The 22,526-nt window shown below is 42.6% G+C and overlaps 1 protein-coding gene across 1 annotated transcript in view; it reads right to left on the reverse strand.

Annotated features, from left to right (window-relative positions):
* PTPRM (protein tyrosine phosphatase receptor type M) overlaps positions 1 to 22,526 on the reverse strand; it is a 750,850-nt gene that overhangs the window by 551,254 nt on the left and 177,070 nt on the right. Inside the window, exon 2 of the mRNA XM_089894939.1 lies at positions 17,045 to 17,167. Coding sequence (XP_089751065.1) covers positions 17,045 to 17,167 — 123 coding nt within the window. The remainder of the gene's footprint in view (positions 1 to 17,044; positions 17,168 to 22,526) is intronic.

A 22,526-nucleotide genomic window follows, 5' to 3' on the forward strand; every position in this document is an offset into this window, starting at 1 on the left:
GGTTTAATAACACAGGGCTTAGGAAAGGCTCTACGTGTGTAAAATCTATCAGTTATGGATTAATTCTTCACTGACTTTTATATCAAAACACCATAAAGCTAAAGTTAATTCTCAAAACTTATTTTAGTAAATTAACTGGAATTTTTAAAGATGGCACTTCTTTAAAGAAAAAGAGAGCTTCCCTGGTGGCGCAGTGGTTGAGAGTCCGCCTGCCGATGCAGGGGACACAGGTTCGTGCCCCGTTCCGGGAGGATCCCACATGCCGCGAAGCGGCTGGGCCCGTGAGCCATGGCCGCTGGCCCCGCGCGCCTGGAGCCTGTGCTCCGCAACGGGAGAGGCCACAACAGTGAGAGGCCCGCGTACCGCAAAAAAAAAAAAAGAAAAGAAAAGAAAGCCAACATTATATTCAATTTCAAGTAATTTTCTCATATAATAATTTACCGGGAAGTACTCTATGACCTTTTTTTTAAATGAAATCCTCTAAGGCCAAGTGTGGCAGGGGCTACAGGCTAGTCACTCAATGTTCTGTATTTCCTTCTGCAGGGGAATCTCACTAAACAGTACCCCCAGCTGCCGTTGCAGGTTGCAGGGACCCCCCCTGAGTTTTTTCTCTCCCCTTCCAAGTCTGGTCCATAGAAACTTCCCATGTGGATCCTCCACGGACTTTCCCCTTTGCCGTCTAGATGTCCACTTGAGGGCAATCTTGGAGAATGCATGTTAAAGACGGTAGAGTCATTTTTGGGCTTTCCTGGTGGCACAGTGGTTAAGAATCCGCCTGCCAATGCAGGGGACATGGGTTTGAGCTCTGGTCTGGGAAGATTCCACATGCCGTGGAGCAACTAAGCCCGTGCACCACAACTACTGAGCCTGCGCTCTAGAGCCCAAGAGCCACAACTACTGAACCCGTGCGCTTAGAGCCCGTGCTCCGCAACAAGAGAAGCCACTGCAGTGAGAAGCCTGTGCACCGCAACGAAGAGTAGCCCCTGCTCGCCGCAACTAGAGAAAGCCCGCACGCAGCAACGAAGACCCAACGCAGCCAAAAATTAATTAATTACTTTAAAAAAATAAAGATGGCAGAGTCCTTTTAAATCTGGACGTTTGTCTGGAACAGGGTTCCCAACCCCAAAACCTCCAAACCGGAACCACTCTAGACTATTATATACATGGAAAATAAACATCTCCAGTGTTAAGGCACTAGGATTTTGAGATTTATTTGTCATGGTATCTACTACATCTTTGTACTCTATAAATTCTTAGCAAAAAACAAAGAGCTTCATTTTCTTTAGAAAGCTCTTTAATTTGAAAATAAGGAACTAGATTAGATCACAGGATCTATTGAGTTTGGATGAGTCCTATTCTCAGAGCTCATTCAGTAAGTCAATAGACATTTGTGGCATCATCACTGCACTTGCTTTACAAAGTAAGGGAAAATGCCTCCCATGAATGTAATTAATGATTTGACTTGGAAAACAACCTATTTGTAAACTGTGCCTTCAAATTATAGAGAAAGTCTAATACTACAGAAATATGATAAACTACTAGCTCCTTAAAGAACAATGCTTTTGGTCACAATTGGGGTTTTTATTTACTTGTTTGGGAGTCGAGTTGTTTTCCATTTTTTGTTAACCAATTCTCACTTGCAATTCTCAAGTGATTGCAGCTGCTCCCATGAATGACCCCAGGATGTTACCTTTCTTTCCTTTATAACGCACTGGAGGAAAATTCATCAGCTCAGAAAGCACTGGACTTAAGAATGTGAAAAATAATCATGGTCCCCCATTGATTAGTAGAAATGCAACAAATATCATGATGATAAAGGGCTTCACAACAATTAATATTTTTGGAAGGTTTTGTTGAGCTTGTCAAAGATGGGGTCTTAGATGAGCAATCCCTTCAACTCACCGGAACTGAATGGTATAAGTTAATCAAGAAGGAAAGAAAAGAAAAAAATCACTTGAATCAAAAGACTCCTTGGGGCTTCCCTGGTGACGCAGTGGTTGAGAGTCCGCCTGCCGAGCAGGGGACACGGGTTCGTGCCCCGGTCCAGGAGGATCCCACATGCTGTGGAGCGGCTGGGCCCGTGAGCCATGGCCGCTGGGCCTGAGCTCCCGGAGCCTGTGCTCTGCAACGGGAGAGGCCACAACAGTGAGAGGCCCGCGTACCGCCAAAAAAAAAAAAAAGACTCCTTGGAACCAAGACTGTTTTACAATTTCTCTTTGTGTGAGTTTTATGGAAAGAGGCAAATGAGGATAGCCTCTCTCTACTTCCCATGCTGACCTCAGAAAAAATCTGTGACCAAAGTTTACCCTGCCGGCTGAAAAAATATCTGACCTCTGGGATTTACGCTGAATCACAGAAGACTGCGGCCTGCAGAGGGATCACAGAGGGTTTAAACCTGCTCCCTGGGGGTGCAGGGGGTTCTCTGCTCTTTGCTTTGCCGTGCATATGTCATCAAAGAAAATATTGTTCTTATGTGCTGGGGAAGGTCGCTAATGATGAAGACCTTATGAAACACAGGAATGAATACCAGTTCTTAACCGGGCCGAAGGAGAGAAAGGGAAGGGGAGCAGAGGGCATGGCTGTTAGCTCATTTGCAGAACTTGACACTGCATTTTATAAGTGCAGCAATGTCACAGGGGCAAGAAGTAGTCCGTCCAATGAAAGAGCAAAGAATTGCACGTCTCCATCTGCTGGGGGACTTGAGGAACTGCCCAAATTAGAAAGTGACTTGGCTTTATGCTGATTAAAATTCTTATTAAAGACACACTGAATCACTTTGCTGTACACCTGAAACTGACACAACATTGTAAATCAACTATACTCCAATATAAAATAAAAATTAAATTAAAAGTGTTTTTAAAAGATACATTAAATAAGAAAAGAAACTACCGCCTCATTTCAGGGGTAAGAAAGTGTGACTGGCCATACCAGTCACAACTACATATCTTTGTCACTTAAAGGTTTCAATGAAACAAATAACACTCCATTTCTTTGATCAGTGTCAGGGCAAACAATGTATGAACCAAGTATAAGCATTTTATAGAGACATACCCTCCATTAGTGAGGCTGCCCTTCCCTCCACACAATTGTACTTGGGAAAGGAGAAGGGTGTATCTCGGCATCTTGGGGCAGCTGTGGAGGCCAGCCACAGCCAATGGACAGACGGCAACTTCTGGCTCTACATCACATCCATCAAATCTTCTTAGGAAGCCTCGTTAAAGTGTTCTCAGCCTGCAGGGGACTCCAAATAACAAGGACTTTCTAAAGTGAGTCCCAGGCTTCAAAAGCCACCATAATGGGTAAGCAATTAGTAGATTAAGTTAATCCTTAGTAAGTCTCTGCCACTTCATGAATTTAATTTTCTTTTCTTCCGTTCAGCACATTATTCTCTCTTAATACTTGGTCTTTCTGAAAGGCAAGGCATCGCCTCCTTGTATTTATACTTTAGGTTGTCCACGATGTTCTTTACCTCTTAGGATACAAAAACAGTGCCTGCCCACAGCAGGCGCTTCCTAAGGATTTATTGAAAAAGGAGAAAAGTTTCTAGCACTAGAAAGAGCTAGAAAGGTCATCCACGTCTGTCTTCTTCCTCAAGATTAAGTATTAACTACCTCTCATAGCTGTAAAAATCTATAAAGATTACCAGATTCCCCCGTTAACTCTTTCCACGGCTATATTAATATTAAACTCAAAAAATGTTTCTCCATCATGCCTTTTAAATATTAGCAAATCCTGTTAGAACTCATGTCTTTGGAAATAAATGTGTTATCTTACATAACAGGGCTATTGATAGGAGATGTGTGACTAGTAAGTTCACCTAAGAATTTTTTGTCAATTCATACGCAATTTCTATCAAGCACAATTTCTAAGTCTCCCTGAATAATGCTCAGCCATCTTTATAACACTGTGTCACTATGCACTTCATAATAAAGGGGTTGACATTATTTTATCACGACAATATATACGACAGTTCCACAATTAAAAATCTCAGAAGCAGCACTACTGAATGACTTTATACAGGCTTATTCATAAGGAAGAAGTTTAAATAATTCACTTTATCCAATCCACAGCTGTCCAGAAAGGCTACACACAATTTCAAATATATAAATGTTAATTCTACTCTCAAATTTTTCTAGAGCACGAGATTTCGTAAACCCCACTTCACAGAATTTGTAATATTCACAGTCGTGTGGCTTCATACAATGTAACTTTGTGTATTACTTCGTTTAGAATGAGTATTTATTAGTGAAAAGAAAATCCTTTTCAACAATAGGAACAAACTATTTATATTGTCTTTATTCAGAAAGAAAATGTGAATTATAACACTCAAGGATATCCTTTTTTGCCATAGTTGACCGTCGAACAATGCAGGGGTTAGGGGCACCAACCCTCCGCTCAGACAAAAATTCTGGGTATAACTTAGAGGTGGTCCTTCTGTATACACGATTCAGTTGGGCACCCACGATTCAACCAACCATGGGTCATGTGGTACTGTAGTGTTTACTATTGAAAAAAATCTGCATATAAGTGGAACCACACAGTTCAAACTCATGCTGTCAAGGATCAACTGTATTTACAAAACCCTTTCCCCTTCCTTCTTTTCCTTCCAGACTCCTCCAAGCCTTTAACTGTCAATCATCAAGGGAGGCATATCACTTAAGATGATCTACTTCAGCGGTTCTCAAAGTATCTTCTAGGGACCCCTGAAATCCCCAAGTTACTTACAGGGAGTCCACAAGGTCAAAACTGTTTTCCTGAGAGTAACAGGACATTATTTGACTTTATTATTCCCATGTTGCTCTCAGTTACTAACAGGTGTACATCATTGCTCTGATGGCTAATGGAGTGCACGTACTCTGATGTACGCTGTTTTCAAAATTATTCAGTTTTCATTCAACCCAGAAAATATAAACAGAAACTGCCCACATGATCAGAAGTTCTTTGGATATTTTCAATAACAATCTTAAGGGTGTAAAGGGGTCCTACGACCAAAGAATTTGAGAACCATTCAACAAACAACCCCAAAATCTCAGTGGCTTCACACAGGAAGTTTCTCTCACTCAGGCACATGACCCCTGCACTCAGTTGCGTGAGTGTGTGTGTGTGTGTGTCTGTGTGTGTGTGTGTGTGTGTGTGTTGGGAGCAGGGTTGGGTTTCAGGAGGAGTCGTTTCTACATTTTGTCACGCAGGCACCCAGGCTAAAAGCATTGCGATCACCAAGGCAGGAAAAAGGGAAGAGAACACAGGGAATCTGGCTCTAAAAGCTTCTGCCTGAAAGCGACACGTGTCACTTGAACGCACAGTCACCAGCCACAGCAGGTGTGGCCACATCTACATCAGAGGGCACAGAGGTGCACATGCTTCCCTGTTTCTAGAACATGGGAGCTGGAAGCAGTGACTCAACACCCCCCCCAAATACCACAGGGTTCTCCCTTCAGGTGGCTCTCCTCTTCCCAGCATCTTGTCCCAGAGTTATTCACCCTCATGACCACGTATTAATGGGGCCTCACAAACCATTACAGGAAACATGTGGAGAGACGCTACTGAAATACGACATACACAGGTTCACATATTTCAATTGTTTTCTATTTCAAAACAATTGCAAAACATCAAATCTAAACAAAATATGGATGGTAAAGGCTTGCCAAAGCTAGTATACAGTGCTATTGTGTAAAATGGGTATTCTAAATGCCTCTGTTTGACCGACATGTAAAACCAATTATTTATAATAATTTGTGCCATCAACAAATGTCCAACACCTTTTTATAAGAGCAAGACCCAGATCAATTCAAATAAATTAACATTCCTGTCTGAAACGACTCATCCAGCCCAAGTAACAAATTCACATGTCAGTGGGGGGCTGCCCCAATGATCCGTCCGCTGAAAAATACAAACTATCATTTTGTTTTCCAAATAACAAGCATTGATTGCAGTGTTAGAAAGGTCACTCGTCATCAGCTCAGTCACTGACCTGCTGGTAAATTGCAGCCTGTCACTCCGCAGGGAGCCAGGACCACCGGGGGAACTCAGGCACGTTGTGTTTATACAGTACAATTGGGGAGGTGACACCATTTCCACAAGGTGTGTGTTTAACAGGACCAGTGTCACGGTCAACAGAGATGGGAAGAGGAAGCAGCATGAAAGGAATGACTATAAGAGAGGTCTCATCATTTCCCAAGATGCCCCCCAGAAACCTACTGATTCCTATTTGCCTTAAACTTGCCTGGATCAAACCCAGTCTATGTCTCCAAGTCTTATGCCAAGGATTTCAATATTTTGTACATTTTCTCTGGGTCACAGAAGAAAAGATGTTCCCTAGAAGGAACCAGGAGAAATAAAATTAAGAAGCACCTCTGTATTAGGAAACCTGAAGCATTCAAAAAAGAACAGGGCATTGGAAAAAACAGCTTCCCGTGGTATCCTCTCAGAGGGCACCGCTGTATTCACATGCTACCCCGCACATATGGGGTATAGTCAGTTGCATAATGGGTTGTCTGGATGTGTCGTCCACCACAACAAGGAGTTAGGATGTCCAGCCGGCAACTAATTAAACAGCCATATTTATTTCCCTTTCAACCACTTAAGCTTTTAAATATCACTTTAAGATATAATTTATCACAATCTCCTAGGATAAAATATCTGTCAACTATGAATTAAAGTCCACTTATTTAATGATCCGCTCAATTATTTCATGAAGCTTGCCAAGAAATTCTTTATGAATTTTTCTGTGTTCAGCCCCACATTATGGACGAGATACAAATGAATTCAAGCATGTACCCAAAAATAAAATGTAATAATTCCTTATGCGTCTTCTTACAAAGTTCCAGTTAGCCACCAAAATATCTACCAATAGGATAACGATCTTTATACTTGATTCACCCACCAAGGCATAAGACCGCAGCGTGAAGCATCTGTCCTATTTTAGAAAGTCCTAAAATTATATCCCTGAAGTGTGTCACTGTACATGGGCCCATCAGCTCCACTAAACTTCTCCGGTGAAGACCAAGGAATCAACCCGAGATGCTCAGAAGGGAAAATGGGAGTCAACCTAGGCTTCTTAAATATAAATATTTCCAGTGTGATTTGACAGGATAGCTTTTTGCCTAAAAGGCATCTGTGGATAAGAATCTCATTGGCACTAAGTCAGTGAAGCTCCATGTGTCTTTTGTTTCCCACATTTATAGTACAAATTTTGCTTAGTTTTAAAACTATAGAAAAGTTGAAAAAGTAGTATGATAAATGTTTATACATACTTCACCCAGGCTTAACAACTGTTAACATCTCACCACATTTGCACACGTACTCTGTCACACATACACACACACACACACACACTTTTTAACATGAATCTCCTAAGAACAAGGAAATTCTCCTACATATTCCTATGCTTTGTGATAGGATACTTATTTACTAACCAAACTTCCTTCTTTTTTTTTTTTAACATCTTTATTGGAGTAAAATTGCTTTACAATGGTGTGTTAGTTTCTGCTGTATAACAAAGTGAATCAGCTATACGTATACATATGTCCCCATATCTCAAACTTCCTTCTTACATCTTTTCCTGATCCTTCGTATGAGCAGTTCTTTCTTTTCCTCTCTGCAAACAGAGTCAATTCCTTTCTCGTTCCCTTTGTCAGAAATCGAGTCAAATGGCCTCCTTGCTGTGCATCCTGCACCAGCTCAGGACGGCCTTTGGGAGTCTTTCCTCCAGCCTCACCCCTTTCCTCCCCATCCGCAGTGCCTGCAGTCCCGACACTGTCCGCTCCTGAGCAGCCCTGGGCAAGCCTGTGCCCCCCGCTGGCCAGCACTGCCGCGGGACAGGGCGATCCTTCTGTCCGGCAGGCCCGCCGGCTCTGGTCCCACTCCTCATGCTTGCCTGGCCCCTCTCGGGTGCCACCTCCTCCATCAGGCCTTCTGCTTGCCCTCACCCCTGGCCTCTGTCTGGGCAGCAGCCTGGCCCCCACCGGAGCACTGGGCCCACCACTTCTGTTCTGGAAGACTGGTTCTGGGTCATCGCTACATCCCAGTGCCCGGAGCACACACAGGGCCTCACACAGTTGGAGGCCCAAAGAGGGAAGGGCCTTCCATCTCTTCCTGGTCTATGGCAAAAAGAACAATCCAGGCTTAACTAGTTCTTCTCTAAATGTATTCATCTCTTCCATTTCTTGGACCATGGCAGGCCCCGAAGGGGCTGAAAGGGGACCTTGCCCCTGTGATGGTCTGGTCTGTGGCAGGCTGGAGACAGGGGTGACTGGACCCCGGCACCACACAGAATGGCCCAGGCCTTCCCCACGCTGGTGTCTATGTGAGGACAGCTTCATGCCACCATCAACCTGCCAGCTAGCACACCAGCGGCCCACCCAAAACTCCTCTGACCCAAAGACCCTGCCTTCCATTAAGAGAGGCTGCCACTCCCTGGACCCGACTGGTAAGTCTTCCTCAGGCCTAGGGTTCTCTGGTCTTCGGTCCAGCCCCACTCGCTGCCCCTCTGTAGTCCAAGGTATCTCAAAAGATGGTAAGGCTGTCTCCAAGTGTCCCATCAAAACCTGCTGTCCCTTCTCCCCACCCTCCTCCCTTCCAACAACGCGGCCAGGCCCAGCTCCAGGGCGCCTGCACACAGAACACAGAGTACGTGGGCACCAGCCAGCACCTGGGTGTGAATTTCTCAGCCTGGCATCACAACTGCCCAGTGGACCCATGGCCCTGGACTCCGCCCTGGACCCTCAGCCCCTCCTCAACTCAGCCACAGAAAGATTTACAGCATCTGTCACGATTGGTCTGCGTGTTTATTCCATTACTTGGTTTCACATAACTCTTATGGTGTCATCTCGTACAATTTGACGGGAAATTAAGCAAGAAAGAAACCTATTTTAAAAACACATATTGGGACTTCCCTGGTGGCGCAGTGGTTAAGAATCTGCCTGCCAACGCAGGGGACATGGGTTCGATCCCTGGTCTGGGAAGATCGCACATGCCGCGGAGCAACTAAGCCCATACGCCACAACTACTGAGCCTGCACACCTAGAGCCAATGTTCTGAAACAAGAGAAGCCACCGCAATCTCACCACAACTAGAGAAAGCCTGTGCGCAGCAATGAAGACCCAATGCAGCCTTAAATTAATTAATTTTAAAAAACACAAACAAACATATTTATATGTACGGGCTCACTTGTATGCTTTTTAGCAAATATTTAAAAAATAGTCAGCCACTGTTCTTCCTTTTTGTAACAGTTTCCCAATCAGCCAAGACAGGAATTTAGAACAAATCTAAAGGAGAACATTTGTGGAACACTGAATATAAACTACTGAAATAAATGTTCATACAGAATACGCTGGCCCCCTTGAAACACTTAACTATTAAAAATTAAGACACTTTTCAAAAAAAGAATGACTGCCCTGATCTTGAATAAAACTGAATCATAGGAAACATTATGCGGAATGAAATAAGCCAGACATAAAAGAACCACTATTGCATGATGCCTCTTACATGGGGTACCCAGAGTGGACCAATTCATAGACACAGGAAGGAGGATGGTGATGGCCAGGGGCTGGGGAGAGGGGGGACGGGGAGTTAGTGTTTAATGGGTACAAAGTTTCAGTTTGGGAAGATGAAAAAGTTTCTGGAGATGGATGGTGGTGATGGTTGCACAGCAGTGTGAATGTACTTAATGCCACAGAACTGTACTCTTTTTTTTTTTTTTTTTGCGGTACGCGGGCCTCTCACTGTTGTGGCCTCTCCCGTTGCGGAGCACAGGCTCCGGACGTGCAGGCTCAGCGGCCATGGCTCACGGGCCCAGCCGCTCCGCGGCATGTGGGATCTTTCCCGGACCGGGGCACGAACCCGTGTCCCCTGCATCGGCAGGCAGACTCTCAACCACTGCACCACCAGGGAAGCCCAGACTCTACTCTCAAAAATGGTAAATTGGGGACTTCCCTGGTGGTCCAGTGGTTAAGACTTCGCCTTCCAATGCAGGGGGTGCTGGTTCGATCCCTGGTCAGGAAGGTAAGATCCCACATGCCCCAAGGCCAAAAAAACCAAAACATAAAACAGAAGCAATATTGTAACAAATTCAGTAAAGACTTTTACAAAAATGGTCCACACCAAACAAATCTTTAAAAAAAAAGGTAAATTGTATGTTACGTGCTTTTACCTCTGAATGGAGCACACTGTCTACACTCATGTTAAAATGAGTCCACCCAGAGCCCTCTACTGTTTAACTAAGAACTCCCCAAAGATCACTGATCTGAAATGGGGTTCTTTTGTTATCATCTAAAGTTATTTTTCTAAATTTTGTAACTTAGAAACTGCTGGCAGGATGCAATGCCAGTCCAGTTCCTTTCACCGTGTCTCATCATTCACTGTTTCAAAGCTACTGGAAACCCATTTTGAGCATCACCAGGGTGACATGAGTGAGATGCAGAGAGGATGCTCATCAAGGACCATCCTACACCTTAGATGTCAGGCAGGGGCCTCACTATGGGACACGTGAATAAGATGCTCAAAGACAATAAAACATGTCATTTCCTGAGTTCTGGAGCAGAAATATTCAGAATCAACTAAAATAACACCAAATTCAATAACCTCCCGCACATTTTTAAAGTATTTTATAATACTTTTTATTACAAAGTTACACTTAATCATAAAGAAAATGTGTAATGTAGAAGTGACAGGACAATTACCCCCAATCCTACCATCCTGGCAAAAAAAGTTCATATTTTAATGGACTTCTCTCAACTTGCTTTTCGATCCATTCAAAAATTATATGAAGATCTATGCCTTTTGTTTCTTATTTGGTATCACTTACAAGGGAAAATAGGAAATCGGCATGAACTGCCCGCTTCACAGAGAGTCCAAATTAAACTAAAAGATGAATTCCTACCAACTGCTCCTGGAAAGTTACTTAGTAATAGAAGGAGGACGTTTCTTGAATTCTGTGCTGGGCCAGGTAGGAGGCTAAGTCTCTGAAGTGGATAATTTTGTCTCCCTTGGTCAATAACCCCATGAGGCAGGTTCTAAACGCCTTTCCAACACCTTCGGGATCCTGTAGGGCTGACGGCCCCCTCCCCCCACAGAGCTCCCCCTGCCTCAGCCTCTGCCCCTGCTCTTCCCCTCTGGGAGGACCACTCAGCCTCCAGGCCTCCTTGTCCCTGGGTGGGACCCCATCTCTGCTCACAGAGCGGCTGCTCCTGTCTGCCGCTCCCATCCCTTACTAAGCCCTTGTCCTGATTTAGTTTTTCTTCACAGCCCTAGAATGTCTCCCCATCACACTCTAAGTCTGTCTGCTTATCACAGCCCGCATGCCTCACAATCAGCAAGAGCACAGACTCCATTATTGTCGCTCCAGCTCCTAGCACCAGGCCCCTGGACATCACTCCACGAACACGTATCACGAACTAATCCTACACCCATGAGGAGCCTGAGGACCTGAGAGCTGAAGAGTCGGCCAAGGCCCACAGCTGTGAAGCCACAGAGCCAGAATCTGACCCGGGAGTGGGCAGCAACCCCACGGGGAGAGCCTTCGAGTTCATTTCCAGAAGATCCAAATAACTGCCACCTGGGAGGAAGGCTGCCCGTGCCCCCCTCACTAGATGCAAGTGCTCGGGTGGGAAGTTGCCTCCCTGGCACTCAGAAAAGCAAAAATGGGGGCGTTTCTCTCCTATAAGCCTGGGGCAGGTGTATCTTCTCTGAACTTCAGTCCTCTTGGATGTAAAACAGATATAACGCCGTCTGATCTCCCAGGGTTGTCATGAGGATCAGAGGATACACAGCAAAGAAGCAACTTTTGTCAGCTGCTAGGAGTCACGTACGTGTACAAGATTACTTTGGTTTATGAGGGAGAATTATCAGAAGGTACTGCACTGCCACTTGCCTGGGATTTCAATGTTTTTGCTCTGGTTTTTTGCTTTTTGTGTGTTTTTAAGAGACAGCACAGCCAAGAAAGCTAAATTTGACGCTAAGGTGTGCTGAGTCTGATGAACTAAATTTCATATTACCTTTTACGTTTTTACATCCAGAAAGTCATTAATTAATGAGGGGAAACATGGTCTCACAGGATCTGATCTTTTGGCAATCCAAGAATAATCTCACTAGACTGAGAATGTAGGTGCATCGCCAGGGAGGGGATCCTTATTTGGTTCGTTCAGCAATGAAGCCCAAGCATCTTGAACGATGCCTCACACATAGCAGGTGTTCAATACATATTTGTTGAATGTTGACAGATTCAAAGAATGAAAGAAATAATTAAACAACTGTGCGAATGTTCTTTGCCAAAAATATTACTCACTAGATACACACTGAAATTTAAGGAGGAAAAATGTATTTTCAAGCCCAAAGTCTTCTGCTCTTTGTCACTCAAAGAGCAGAAGACTTTGCATAAGCCCTGAAGTGTGAATACATAGGACGTCTTCCCCAGTAGGAGGAAAACATGCCCGGTGAACGCACCCCAAGAGAAAACTGCAATTCCTTTGTCTGTCAATCCATCATCTTTCTCAAAACAAATACATGCAGTCACTTTTTTTCTATTTTCTGGGGCATCACACTAAGAGTCCACATGGCTTCTTCATCCTGCATGGCCCTCTCTCTGCCTTTCACATGGATACCCTCGGAAATGACTCACTCCTCAGTCACAACATCTCCACAAAGATCGACAACCCCACCACTCCCAATCTGTATTACGTAAAACCAAGATGTGGAGGCCAAGTGAGGTTGCCCAGGATGCACACTATACAACCTGTATAGGAGCACTATACAACCTGGAAGAGTATTACATTCTCCCAGCACTAGGGCCCAATTTACTTCATTACAGCCTTTTTAGAGGTATGATGTTTTACGGGGACCACAGGGGTTATAAATAAATGTCAATTTTATAAGTATCAAATGGCTATGGTTGTAAGCTACCTTTACATTTTTAATATTATGGATGAATTTATTGCTAATTTTTTAAATTAAACAGGATCACATTTTCTAATACATAAGATATGGAATATGTTAAAATCCATTTCATAAAACTGGACCACTAGGGTCCAAACACGAATACTTTAACAACACGTAAACACATCAACTATTCTCAAACCGTGCACATGTTTTTACACCACGAAACACTCCTAATCAAATACTTCTTAGTCTATAGGGATAATCATACAAGGCACTGCTCTATATAAAGTGATAGAGACAATGGTGCTATCAAAATGTACCAGGTTATCATCTGGTTACTTCATCAAGGGTTCTTGTGCTCAGAGTATAATCCTTATGGTAAAGTTTAAGAGAGTCGCCCATTGCTAATGGAGCTCAATGAATATGAAATGAACCACGTGCTTTCCAATAAAAGAGAAATCACATGTAGCACGCTTTCACCATCAGGAAAACTGTGTGGTTCAGAGCTAGCTGCAAAAGTATCATCAACTATCACATAAATGTTGGCTTGAAATACAAAACAATTAAATGACATTTGGTATTTATTTTCCCTAACTATGTATTTCCATAGCTAACATCACAGCATCAGAATAGTTATCAACCAGCTTGTATAAAGCTCCAGACTGTATTTAAAGAGTTCAAATGTGGTTAAAAAATAACCTCACATGTGAAGATACAGAGAAACAAACCCTGCACACTGAAGCATCATTTTCCAAAAAGACACAGAAAAAGTAAACTTTAATTACAGTAAATTTAAAAATCAGAGTAAAAATTTTAGTCTATCTCACCATCATAATTGTTAAATTCATCTTGGTAGATTATTTGCTTATTAGAATCACAAGAGTTCCACAAGGATATTGGTACTAAACAGTAAAGAATGTCACGGTGCTTTCCCATAGATAGCAAATTTATGGGAAAGATAGAGAAAATCCCTGATCATCACATTTTTTTTCTTACTGATTTTAATAGCCCAATGTTTGGAAAAGAAGTCATCTGAAAGTGGAAGAAAATGTGAAAAAATGTTTATATGTTAATAGTTATAATATCAACACAGAAAATCATTACCATATAAGCCAGGAGTCCAAAACAATCAAAGCTGATGCCAAAATGGTCTAAGACAGAGGTTAGCGTAATTGTTGTGGAAAAGGCCCAGAAACGGGATATCTAGGCTTTGTGAACCCTACAGCCTCTGTTCCAACTACTCAGACTGCTCAGCTCTGTCACTGCGGCCCCAAAAGCAGGCACAGACAAGATGTAACAAATGGGCGTGGCCGTGTGCCAACAAAACTTCGTTTATGGACACTGAAATTGGAATTTCGTGTGTCACAAAATAGTATTATTATTATTTTGATTTTAAAAAACCATTTAGGACTTCCCTGGTGGCACAGTGGTTAAGAATCCACCTGCCAATGCAGGGGACACGGGTTTGAGCCCTGGTCTGGGAACATCCCACATGCTGCGGAGTGGCTGAGCCCATGTGCCACGGCTGTTGAGCCTGCACTCTAGAGCCCGCGACCCACAACTACTGAGCCTGCATGCCACAACTACTGAAGCCCACGCACCTGGAGCTCGTGCTCCGCAACGGGAGAGGCCACCGCAGTGAGAGGCCCGTGCACCTAGGCGAGGAGTAGCCCCCGCTCGCCACACATAAAGGAGGCCTGAGCGCAGCAACGAGGACCCAATGCAGCCATAAGTAAATAAATAAATGAATAAAGTTTTTAAAAAATAATAAAAATGTAAAAACCATTCCTAGCATGCAAACCACACCAAAAAAACAGCAGCTAACTGGCTGTGGCTGGCAGGATATAGTTTGCCAACCCTGGGTCTAAGGCATCACAGAACCAGCCTGCACGTGCAAGACCAAATACAAATACACATGTGAGAACAAATCCAACAATATTTTAAATAAAGGTTTTTAAAAATTAGCCCTTGTAAAGCTATGGTTGTATCTGATCTTGCCACCCACTTACCCTGAGAAATTCATAAAACTAGTTTCTGTTTTAGTGTAAGAAGGCCAGCCTTGGCATTTGGTTTTGAAAGGAATAAATTTTATACCTATTAATGAAAAGGGAGGAGAAGGAAGAGGCAAAATCCTGAAATTGAAGAGTATTTAAAACTCATGGCTGTATAGACATATTGGAAACTCAGTTTTCACATCCATACCTCAGGATAGCATATGCACGTTTACAAGACGGTAATTTCTAACAATGACATTTCATTGAGAACTTAACTTCTCACTTTTGGTGGGTAGGTCAGCTGGGCCCAAGTCCATGTCCTCCAAAAACACTGGGCTTACAGTAAGAAAATTGCTCTTAGAATACTTCTAGTCTATACCACACTTAATTCTATGCACTTTTAGATTGCTCGCTAGTTGTATTTTTGTAACCCTCTTTCCCAAGTAGGTAAGTTCCTAGAAAGAATCATCTCATAATCCTTCATCTCCCTCAGTAATCACGATTAGTATACACTAGGGCTCAAAGAAGTTTTTTTTTTAATAACTAAAGTTTGTTTAATAAATAGTAGGAAAAAATACATTTTACATTTTTGGTAATTTTTTTTTTTTTTTTTTTTTTTTGCGGTACGCAGGCCTCTCACTGTTGTGGCCTCTCCCGTTGTGGAGCACAGGCTCCGGGCGCGCAGGCTCAGCGGCCATGGCTCACGGGCCCAGCCGCTCCACGGCATGTGAGATCCTCCTGGGCCGGGGCACGAACCCGCATCCCCTGCATCGACAGGCAGACTCTCAACCACTGTGCCACCAGGGAAGCCCTTGGTAAACATTTTAATGTGGCGGGAGAACTATCCATTTTCAGGAGCCTTATCTGGACCCATGTCCATAGGCAGAGTCAGAGGAGAGACGACCCACTGCTAGTCTTTCCCCAACTCCCTCCAGACCTGCTGACACCCAAACCACCCACATGTCCTAACCCTAACCCAAAACTTGCACCCTGTTTGGGGGTAGGTGTTGAGGATACATCTTATGTAACCATCAGAAACCAGTTGGAATTGACAAAAGTGTTAGAAAAGATAACATTCAGAGATCTTAAGTTACAAAGTCCTAATATTAATCACCAAGTATTCTATCAGTCAACAGAAGAAAAATAAATTCAAGCAGAATGTTTAATGCCCCCACTTCATTCTTCCAAAGGCAGAAGGGCCTTCAAAGGCCAAATACTTGCAAGGTCACTCTCCCTGTGTTGCTTCAATTACCCAACTGACTATTCCAGGGCGCAACTGGTCTCTGACACGTGTAACCATTTTTGTAATGGCCTCTACTAGAAACCCATCCTTTCTATATTTAAAGCTTGGACATCTTGGTCTGAGATGGTATTATGGGACATCAGAAAGAAGTAAAGGACAAGATGGTAACAAGAAGCTACACCTCCCCCTCCTTCATATCTTCCAGTTTGAATCCTGAATGGGACACAGTCATCAGCCCATCTGTCAAGTGAATCTGCAAATCTAAAATTTTAAATGGATATGCAACACCAACAGCCTAAAAATGGTGTCTATTAAAATGATCAAGCGCCAATCTGATTAGAGTCCGTGAGTCACCATCTTCCTGATCTTCCAACTAAAGAAGTAGAACTCTTGCTGGTGTTCAGTGGATCAAATGTTTCTCACTCATCAGAACATTTACTAAGTGCTTCTACAGTGGAAAAAGGATCCACACGCATGCAAAACCATTTTATCAGAATGCTTTGAAGATCACTAGCAACCTCCAGATCCCCCAGGTGCCAGATGAGTCACCTCCCAAGGTCTATTTGTGATGGAGACTTTGTTATTTGGATTCCCCAGCTAGAGTTCCAATCACCAAACTCATCTGCCAGGAGAGACGTCGATCTATTTCCCATATGTTCTGGTACTTGGGAAAGGATCAATTGGGTAATGGCCATTAATCTAGCTCAGGTGTATCTAACAATAAAGGAAGTAAGCTTTACATTTTAAAGGGAGAGATACAAGGGTCAGCTCTTTGTCATTGGTCCTCACATACCATCCCCACCAGCTAATCAGCCTTTGCCACCGAACTCCAAGACCAACACCCTCACTCATTCAACCAATACCCAGTGAACATTTACTGTGATTAAGACTCCTGTGCACCTTTGGTTTTAAAAAGGGAACTTTAAAAGCAAACCTGATGGCATCCATGGATCAGAGGTTGGTTTGGTCAAGGTGTTCACTTGTTCCCAGTTGAAGTCATGATCTTCAGCCTGACTGTATCCACACGTGCTATAAGGCTCATCGAAGAGGCAACCACCTAAAATGTAAAAGAAGGAAGAGTAGCATTAATAAATAATGACCAGAGGTCTGGGGTAAGCTATGATGACTGCAGGGAACCATAAACCTACTCGATGCTCAAAGCGATTTGATTTGGCCTTTTTGCTCAGGAGCTGTGGATCCTGACCCCACTGCATCCTTGCGAAGCGCTAGCTGAGTATTCACCATGCCTTGTCAATAATTCTATATTATATTGTTCTCCCAAAAGAATCCAACGTCTGTATAATCCAACTGAAAGTAAGACCTAAGCAGATTTATAACTCATATTCTCCAGATTCATATGAATTAGGCATAATTGATCTTGTGTTCAAAACTTTAATAGAACCATCCTAGGTGTTCAATGTGTTTTCAATAGAAAAAAAAACCCATTATAATTTGTCCAAAAAAATGAAGAGAGATACTTCCACCATACCACTGGTAGAGGACAAAACACAGTAAATATTATGGACCTAGCTTGCAAAATATTTTTCTAAGGATTATTCTGAATCGAACATAGAAACAGGTTTTGCTTTAATACTTTGGAGATTTGAGGTCTCAAAATTAAAAGAGATGATAAATTTGCCTACAGTCCACACAATTTTGAAAGGCAAGAATAAATCCACAACTACACATGTGGTAAACATCTGCTTGATGTCGATGCTGAAAATGAAGCAACTTAAACAAAGAATAAAAGAAAATGCAGTAGATGCAAAGCAGGTCCGCTGTTTCAGCACCCTGGGCACTGTGATGATTTTAAGTCCCACCCCACATCCTCTTAAGTGTCCCCTGTTGACTTTAAATTATTATAGCATCAAATCTTTCCCCCAATGTTTCACATTGCCAAAGTGAAGGATTGCATCAATCATCTTAATATCATGAAAATTCTACTGCCCATTATATAATGCTATTAATTATATCAATTTAAAAGATTAATTATAATCACTTGCCAATGATGAGAATTAAGGGTCTGGTCAAGAAAACACAGACATAAGAATATAATTACCCTATGGCTGTACTGTATGCCCTGGCAGCAAGAAAATAAATAAAACAATAATAATAAAGCAACTGCACAAACTCAGAGGTAGGGTCACCTGGTCCGATTTCCATCCACATGCTTCCATCAGTTCTACAACCTTCTAGACAGACAGACAGCTTCTGAACAGGTGGGCACCCAGCATTTAGAAAAGCATACCTCCCACGTAGACAATTCCCCTTAAAAAGGCCCAAACACTGCTTCCTGAAATGTATACCCATTTATCTCAGCTCTTCCCTGTGAAGAAACAGTGAAAAAATCTCAGCTCTTACACGGGAAAGCTAACTATTTGAAAAGAGCCATCAAGTTCTATATTTTTGCTTCTCCAGGCAAAACATGCTTTGCTCCCCCTTCCTCCCTCTCACTACAAGGTTCTCAGATGTTTGCCATCCTGGCAGGTGTTCTGAACACTGTCCAGTTCATCAGCACTCTTCCAAACCAATGACTCCCAGTACTGCAGCCCGAATTCAACTGGCTACTTCCCTTGACCTCAGACTGTAGACTGTCAACAGTCTGAGCTGACTGCTGGTCTATCCCGAGATTCCTGGAGCCTGGAATCCCACATGTCTTCCTTATACCACTGCCATGGAGTCATTTCTCCCCTTTGCAATAAGGGAAGTGACTTTCTGTACATTTATCCTTTCTAAACCCCATATAATGTTTTCAGGGCATCTCTCCAGCCTGTTGAGAGCTTTTGGGATCCTGATTTTGCCATTTGGGTGTCAGTCTTCCTACCTAGATTTGGGTGATTTGCCAATTTGATTAAGCATGCTTTCTGTCTGCCTCCAAATCGCTGAGAAAAAACGTTCAACAGGGCAGAGACAAGGGACCTCGGGCCATTTTCCTCGGGCCATTTTAAGAGGTGTCCCCCAGCTTTCTGCTTTTGTCTTAGTCACTGGCTCTAGGCATGATGGTGAAATCAGTGGCCCTGGACACCATCCTCTGTAACACTTTTAACAGAACTGGCCAATTAAACATTCTGCTGGGAACAGGAAACTCATTATAAAGATACAGCATTAACTCAATACTTCACCTTGACAACAATTGGTAATTTATACTTCCCTCTTACTCAGCTTTAACAAGTTCAGAAACACAGTGGATTTGTTTTAAGCACATAATACTAACAACTTTCCAATTTGGGGTAAGAAATGTTAGAAGGCTACGCAAACGTTTATGAGAAATATTTTCCCTTGGTTGCAAATCCTAATTTTGATATAGAAAATAGCTTCAGTGCTGTAGGAATAAGCCCAAACAGCAGTAGCACTAATAATATTCAAAAGAATGAAAGAACCATGAATTTTGACAGAAAAGGGACCCACCCCAATAGAAGCATAGATAGCACTTTACTGAAAGTCCTGCAGTGCAATCTTAAACAGTGAGAAATAGCTTGCGGCGGGCGGGGGGCATCTGCAAAACAGCTCAAGTCTGGTTAAAGATCTGGTTTAGGAAACAATTCTTGGCACTGCAGATATAAACAAATATAAAGGCGAGAGCTTGCGTGGCTGACAGCAAACCCCACAAGACTAATACAACATTGGTGCAAGGATATAATTTTCCCATTACATAAAGTTGTTTTTATCACTTGAAAGGAAACGTAAAAAGAATGCCATGGTTCCTCGTAGACCCATATAGGATTATGGAAACACTGGAAAATAGGATAGACTGTGAATTTCCTGTTGCCCAAAGGTATGGCCCCCTGCACATCAATTTTCAGATCCACTACTGGCCTTCATCCAACAGATGCAAGACCCTAAAATAGCAAAGGTGCTTTATTGAGCTAAAATAAGGCAATTAAGGTAAAAAGCAATGGGATATAACCAACTCAAGAGAGCAAAATGAAGGTTTTAGATTTCGAGACAACATTGTGTAGAGGTGAAGTGAACCGGTTCCGGGGTCAGACGCCTGGCACTTCCTCATTCTTGCCCTGCTGCCTTTGTGTTTGTAGACAAATCATTTAGCCTCTCAGAACCCCAATGTCTTTACCTATAAAACAAACATAACATGTCCCTCACCTGGTGTTTCTGATGAATCAGTGAGGCAGCAAGAGTGGCTGGTCTAACAGAGTCAGGCAAGTCCACCAGTACCAGCTATTACTAGGTCTTAAATTGTCCTTGCCGTCTGTACCTCCTACACGGACTCTGAGGAGTTCACTGCGTTACAAAGAGTTGGAATACAGAATTGGAAAATTTAATGTGTACTTTGTAAGGAGGTGAAGTGTGTGGGCTCTTCTGTGGCACTATAGGAGCAAAGAAGAGAGGCCAGCTGGGCTTTTCAAGTGAGTGCCTTAGGGCCAGTGAAGAATGTGATAAGGGAGCAAAGTCCCTGAAACATCATGAAATGAAGCATTTCCAAAAATAAGTCTCCCGCCTTTTTCAGGATAACACAGACCGTTTGCCATCATGTAGAGGCATACAGTTACCAACAAATTGCCAAGGTTTCCCCAGAATTGTCTTACTTGGACCGATGCCCAGCAGCTCATGGCTGGGCCATATTCACCCCTCAATCAAGGTAAATTATTTCTCTTTTGTGGAGAGGAATCAGGACTAAACCAAAAGTCATACAAGAGATGGAGGAAAGGTGATGCAAGCCGGGTGGGTGGTGGCCTGCATCACTCTTATTCTCTCTCTCTTACATAAATACACACACACACACACACACACACACACGTGCCTGCCCACCTGCTTCCATCATACCTTGAGAAAGGCTTTTCCTTAGCAAATTTGAACACAACACACAACTTGTGGTGGAATAAGAAGGAGTTATTATATGAAAGGAAGTGTCAATGGGTGTCAAATACCCAGGTAATGGACAACAAGGATGATGGCTTCTGACCAAGAATGATGATTGTATGGCCTGTTCCGGGACAGGTAGTGCACAATAACATGACAATTAAATTAATAAAATTGAGGAGAAGTGAAAGTTAAAAAGCAAGGAAAGTAGAGCAGGAAAAAAAAAAAAAGACAAGATTATATCAGGATTATAACTAGGACTCCACCATTATCGCCAAGTAATAAAAAATATCACTAGGTTCATTCACGGGGCATTGGCCACACATTTCACTTTAAGCTTTGGGGTAGCCAGTGCCAAGAGGAAAACATGATTACACAATTCACAGTACCTATGAGACGATAACATTAATACTAAAACTAATAACAGGGCTTATATTTACTGGGGACGTGTTTAATCCTCAGGCAAACACTATAAAGTAGGTACCAAGATACTAGTTTTACACACACAGAAACTGAGGCACAGAAGGGTTACAGAGCTTGCACACAAGGTCCCAAAGCTGGAAGACAGTGATGCAGAGATTTGTACCCAGGGATCCTGGGTATAAACCCATATTCTTTCAAACCCATATTCTGAACACTATGTGACACTATCTCCCAAACTGAAAACTTGAAAGAAACACAACTCCTAATCCCAAATCCAGAGGGAAATATGTTCCCAGGGCCCTAGTATGAAACAATCAACATGAGTTAATGAACATAGTTCTCAGGGGCGGTCACCACAGCAAAGCAATGGGTTTTAGGGTTTATTCAGTAACATGTCAGGATAGCATGTCATCCAACTTTGATTGGATAAACTTGATTTAGTGGGAGCTCAGTGCATTCTAGGATAAAACTGTAATATTCTTTGAAACAGTCTTTATGAATATTGCTTCTCTCAACAAAGTCTTAATGGGCTGCCATGAGTTTGAGTATTTACCCCCCAACTAAAAAGTACAGGCTGTCTGTGCTATTACTGAAGCATGATGCCATGTGCTTTAGAAATCAGATGAAACCATGTTATTTTTTTTTCATGAAAACTATGGAGTTTAAAAGGAACGGGTGTCTAAAAGCTTAGGAATTCTGCTCAAAAGTCATTTTGATTATAATTCTTAGTCGTCTTGACATTTCCTAGAGCCGGTACGTGGTAGGTACCCAATAAATGCTTCTTCAGAAAAATGGGTAATGAATTTCCCAAAATTCTATGCAGAATTTGGCTGCAATAATTTTGCTTAAAATTTTTTTCTAAGTGTAAGGTAATATCCACTTAAGCAATGAAAACTACCTCAATTGAGCTCCACAAAATACCCAGTCCTGTCCTGGTGTATTCCAAGATGAATCAGCTCCAAATGTGACTAAATCATTGAACATGTTCATGTTTTATTATGGTTGAAAACTATAAGCCAGTTAAACGTTAATGAAGTCTCCACAAATTATGACTTTTGTTTTAGAAAAGTTGAATTCTTATTTTTTTCCCGACCATAATTAGATAGGAAAGCTAGTTGTCTATAAAGGTCATCCATGATTTATGAAAATAAAATATTGTCATTTGCATATTGGAG

This window comes from Delphinapterus leucas, chromosome 14 (assembly GCF_059928025.1).
Source record: "Delphinapterus leucas isolate spDelLeu-1000000601 "Yukka" chromosome 14, BTC_Dleu_Yukka2, whole genome shotgun sequence".
In the NCBI taxonomy this organism is placed as follows: domain Eukaryota; kingdom Metazoa; phylum Chordata; class Mammalia; order Artiodactyla; family Monodontidae; genus Delphinapterus; species Delphinapterus leucas.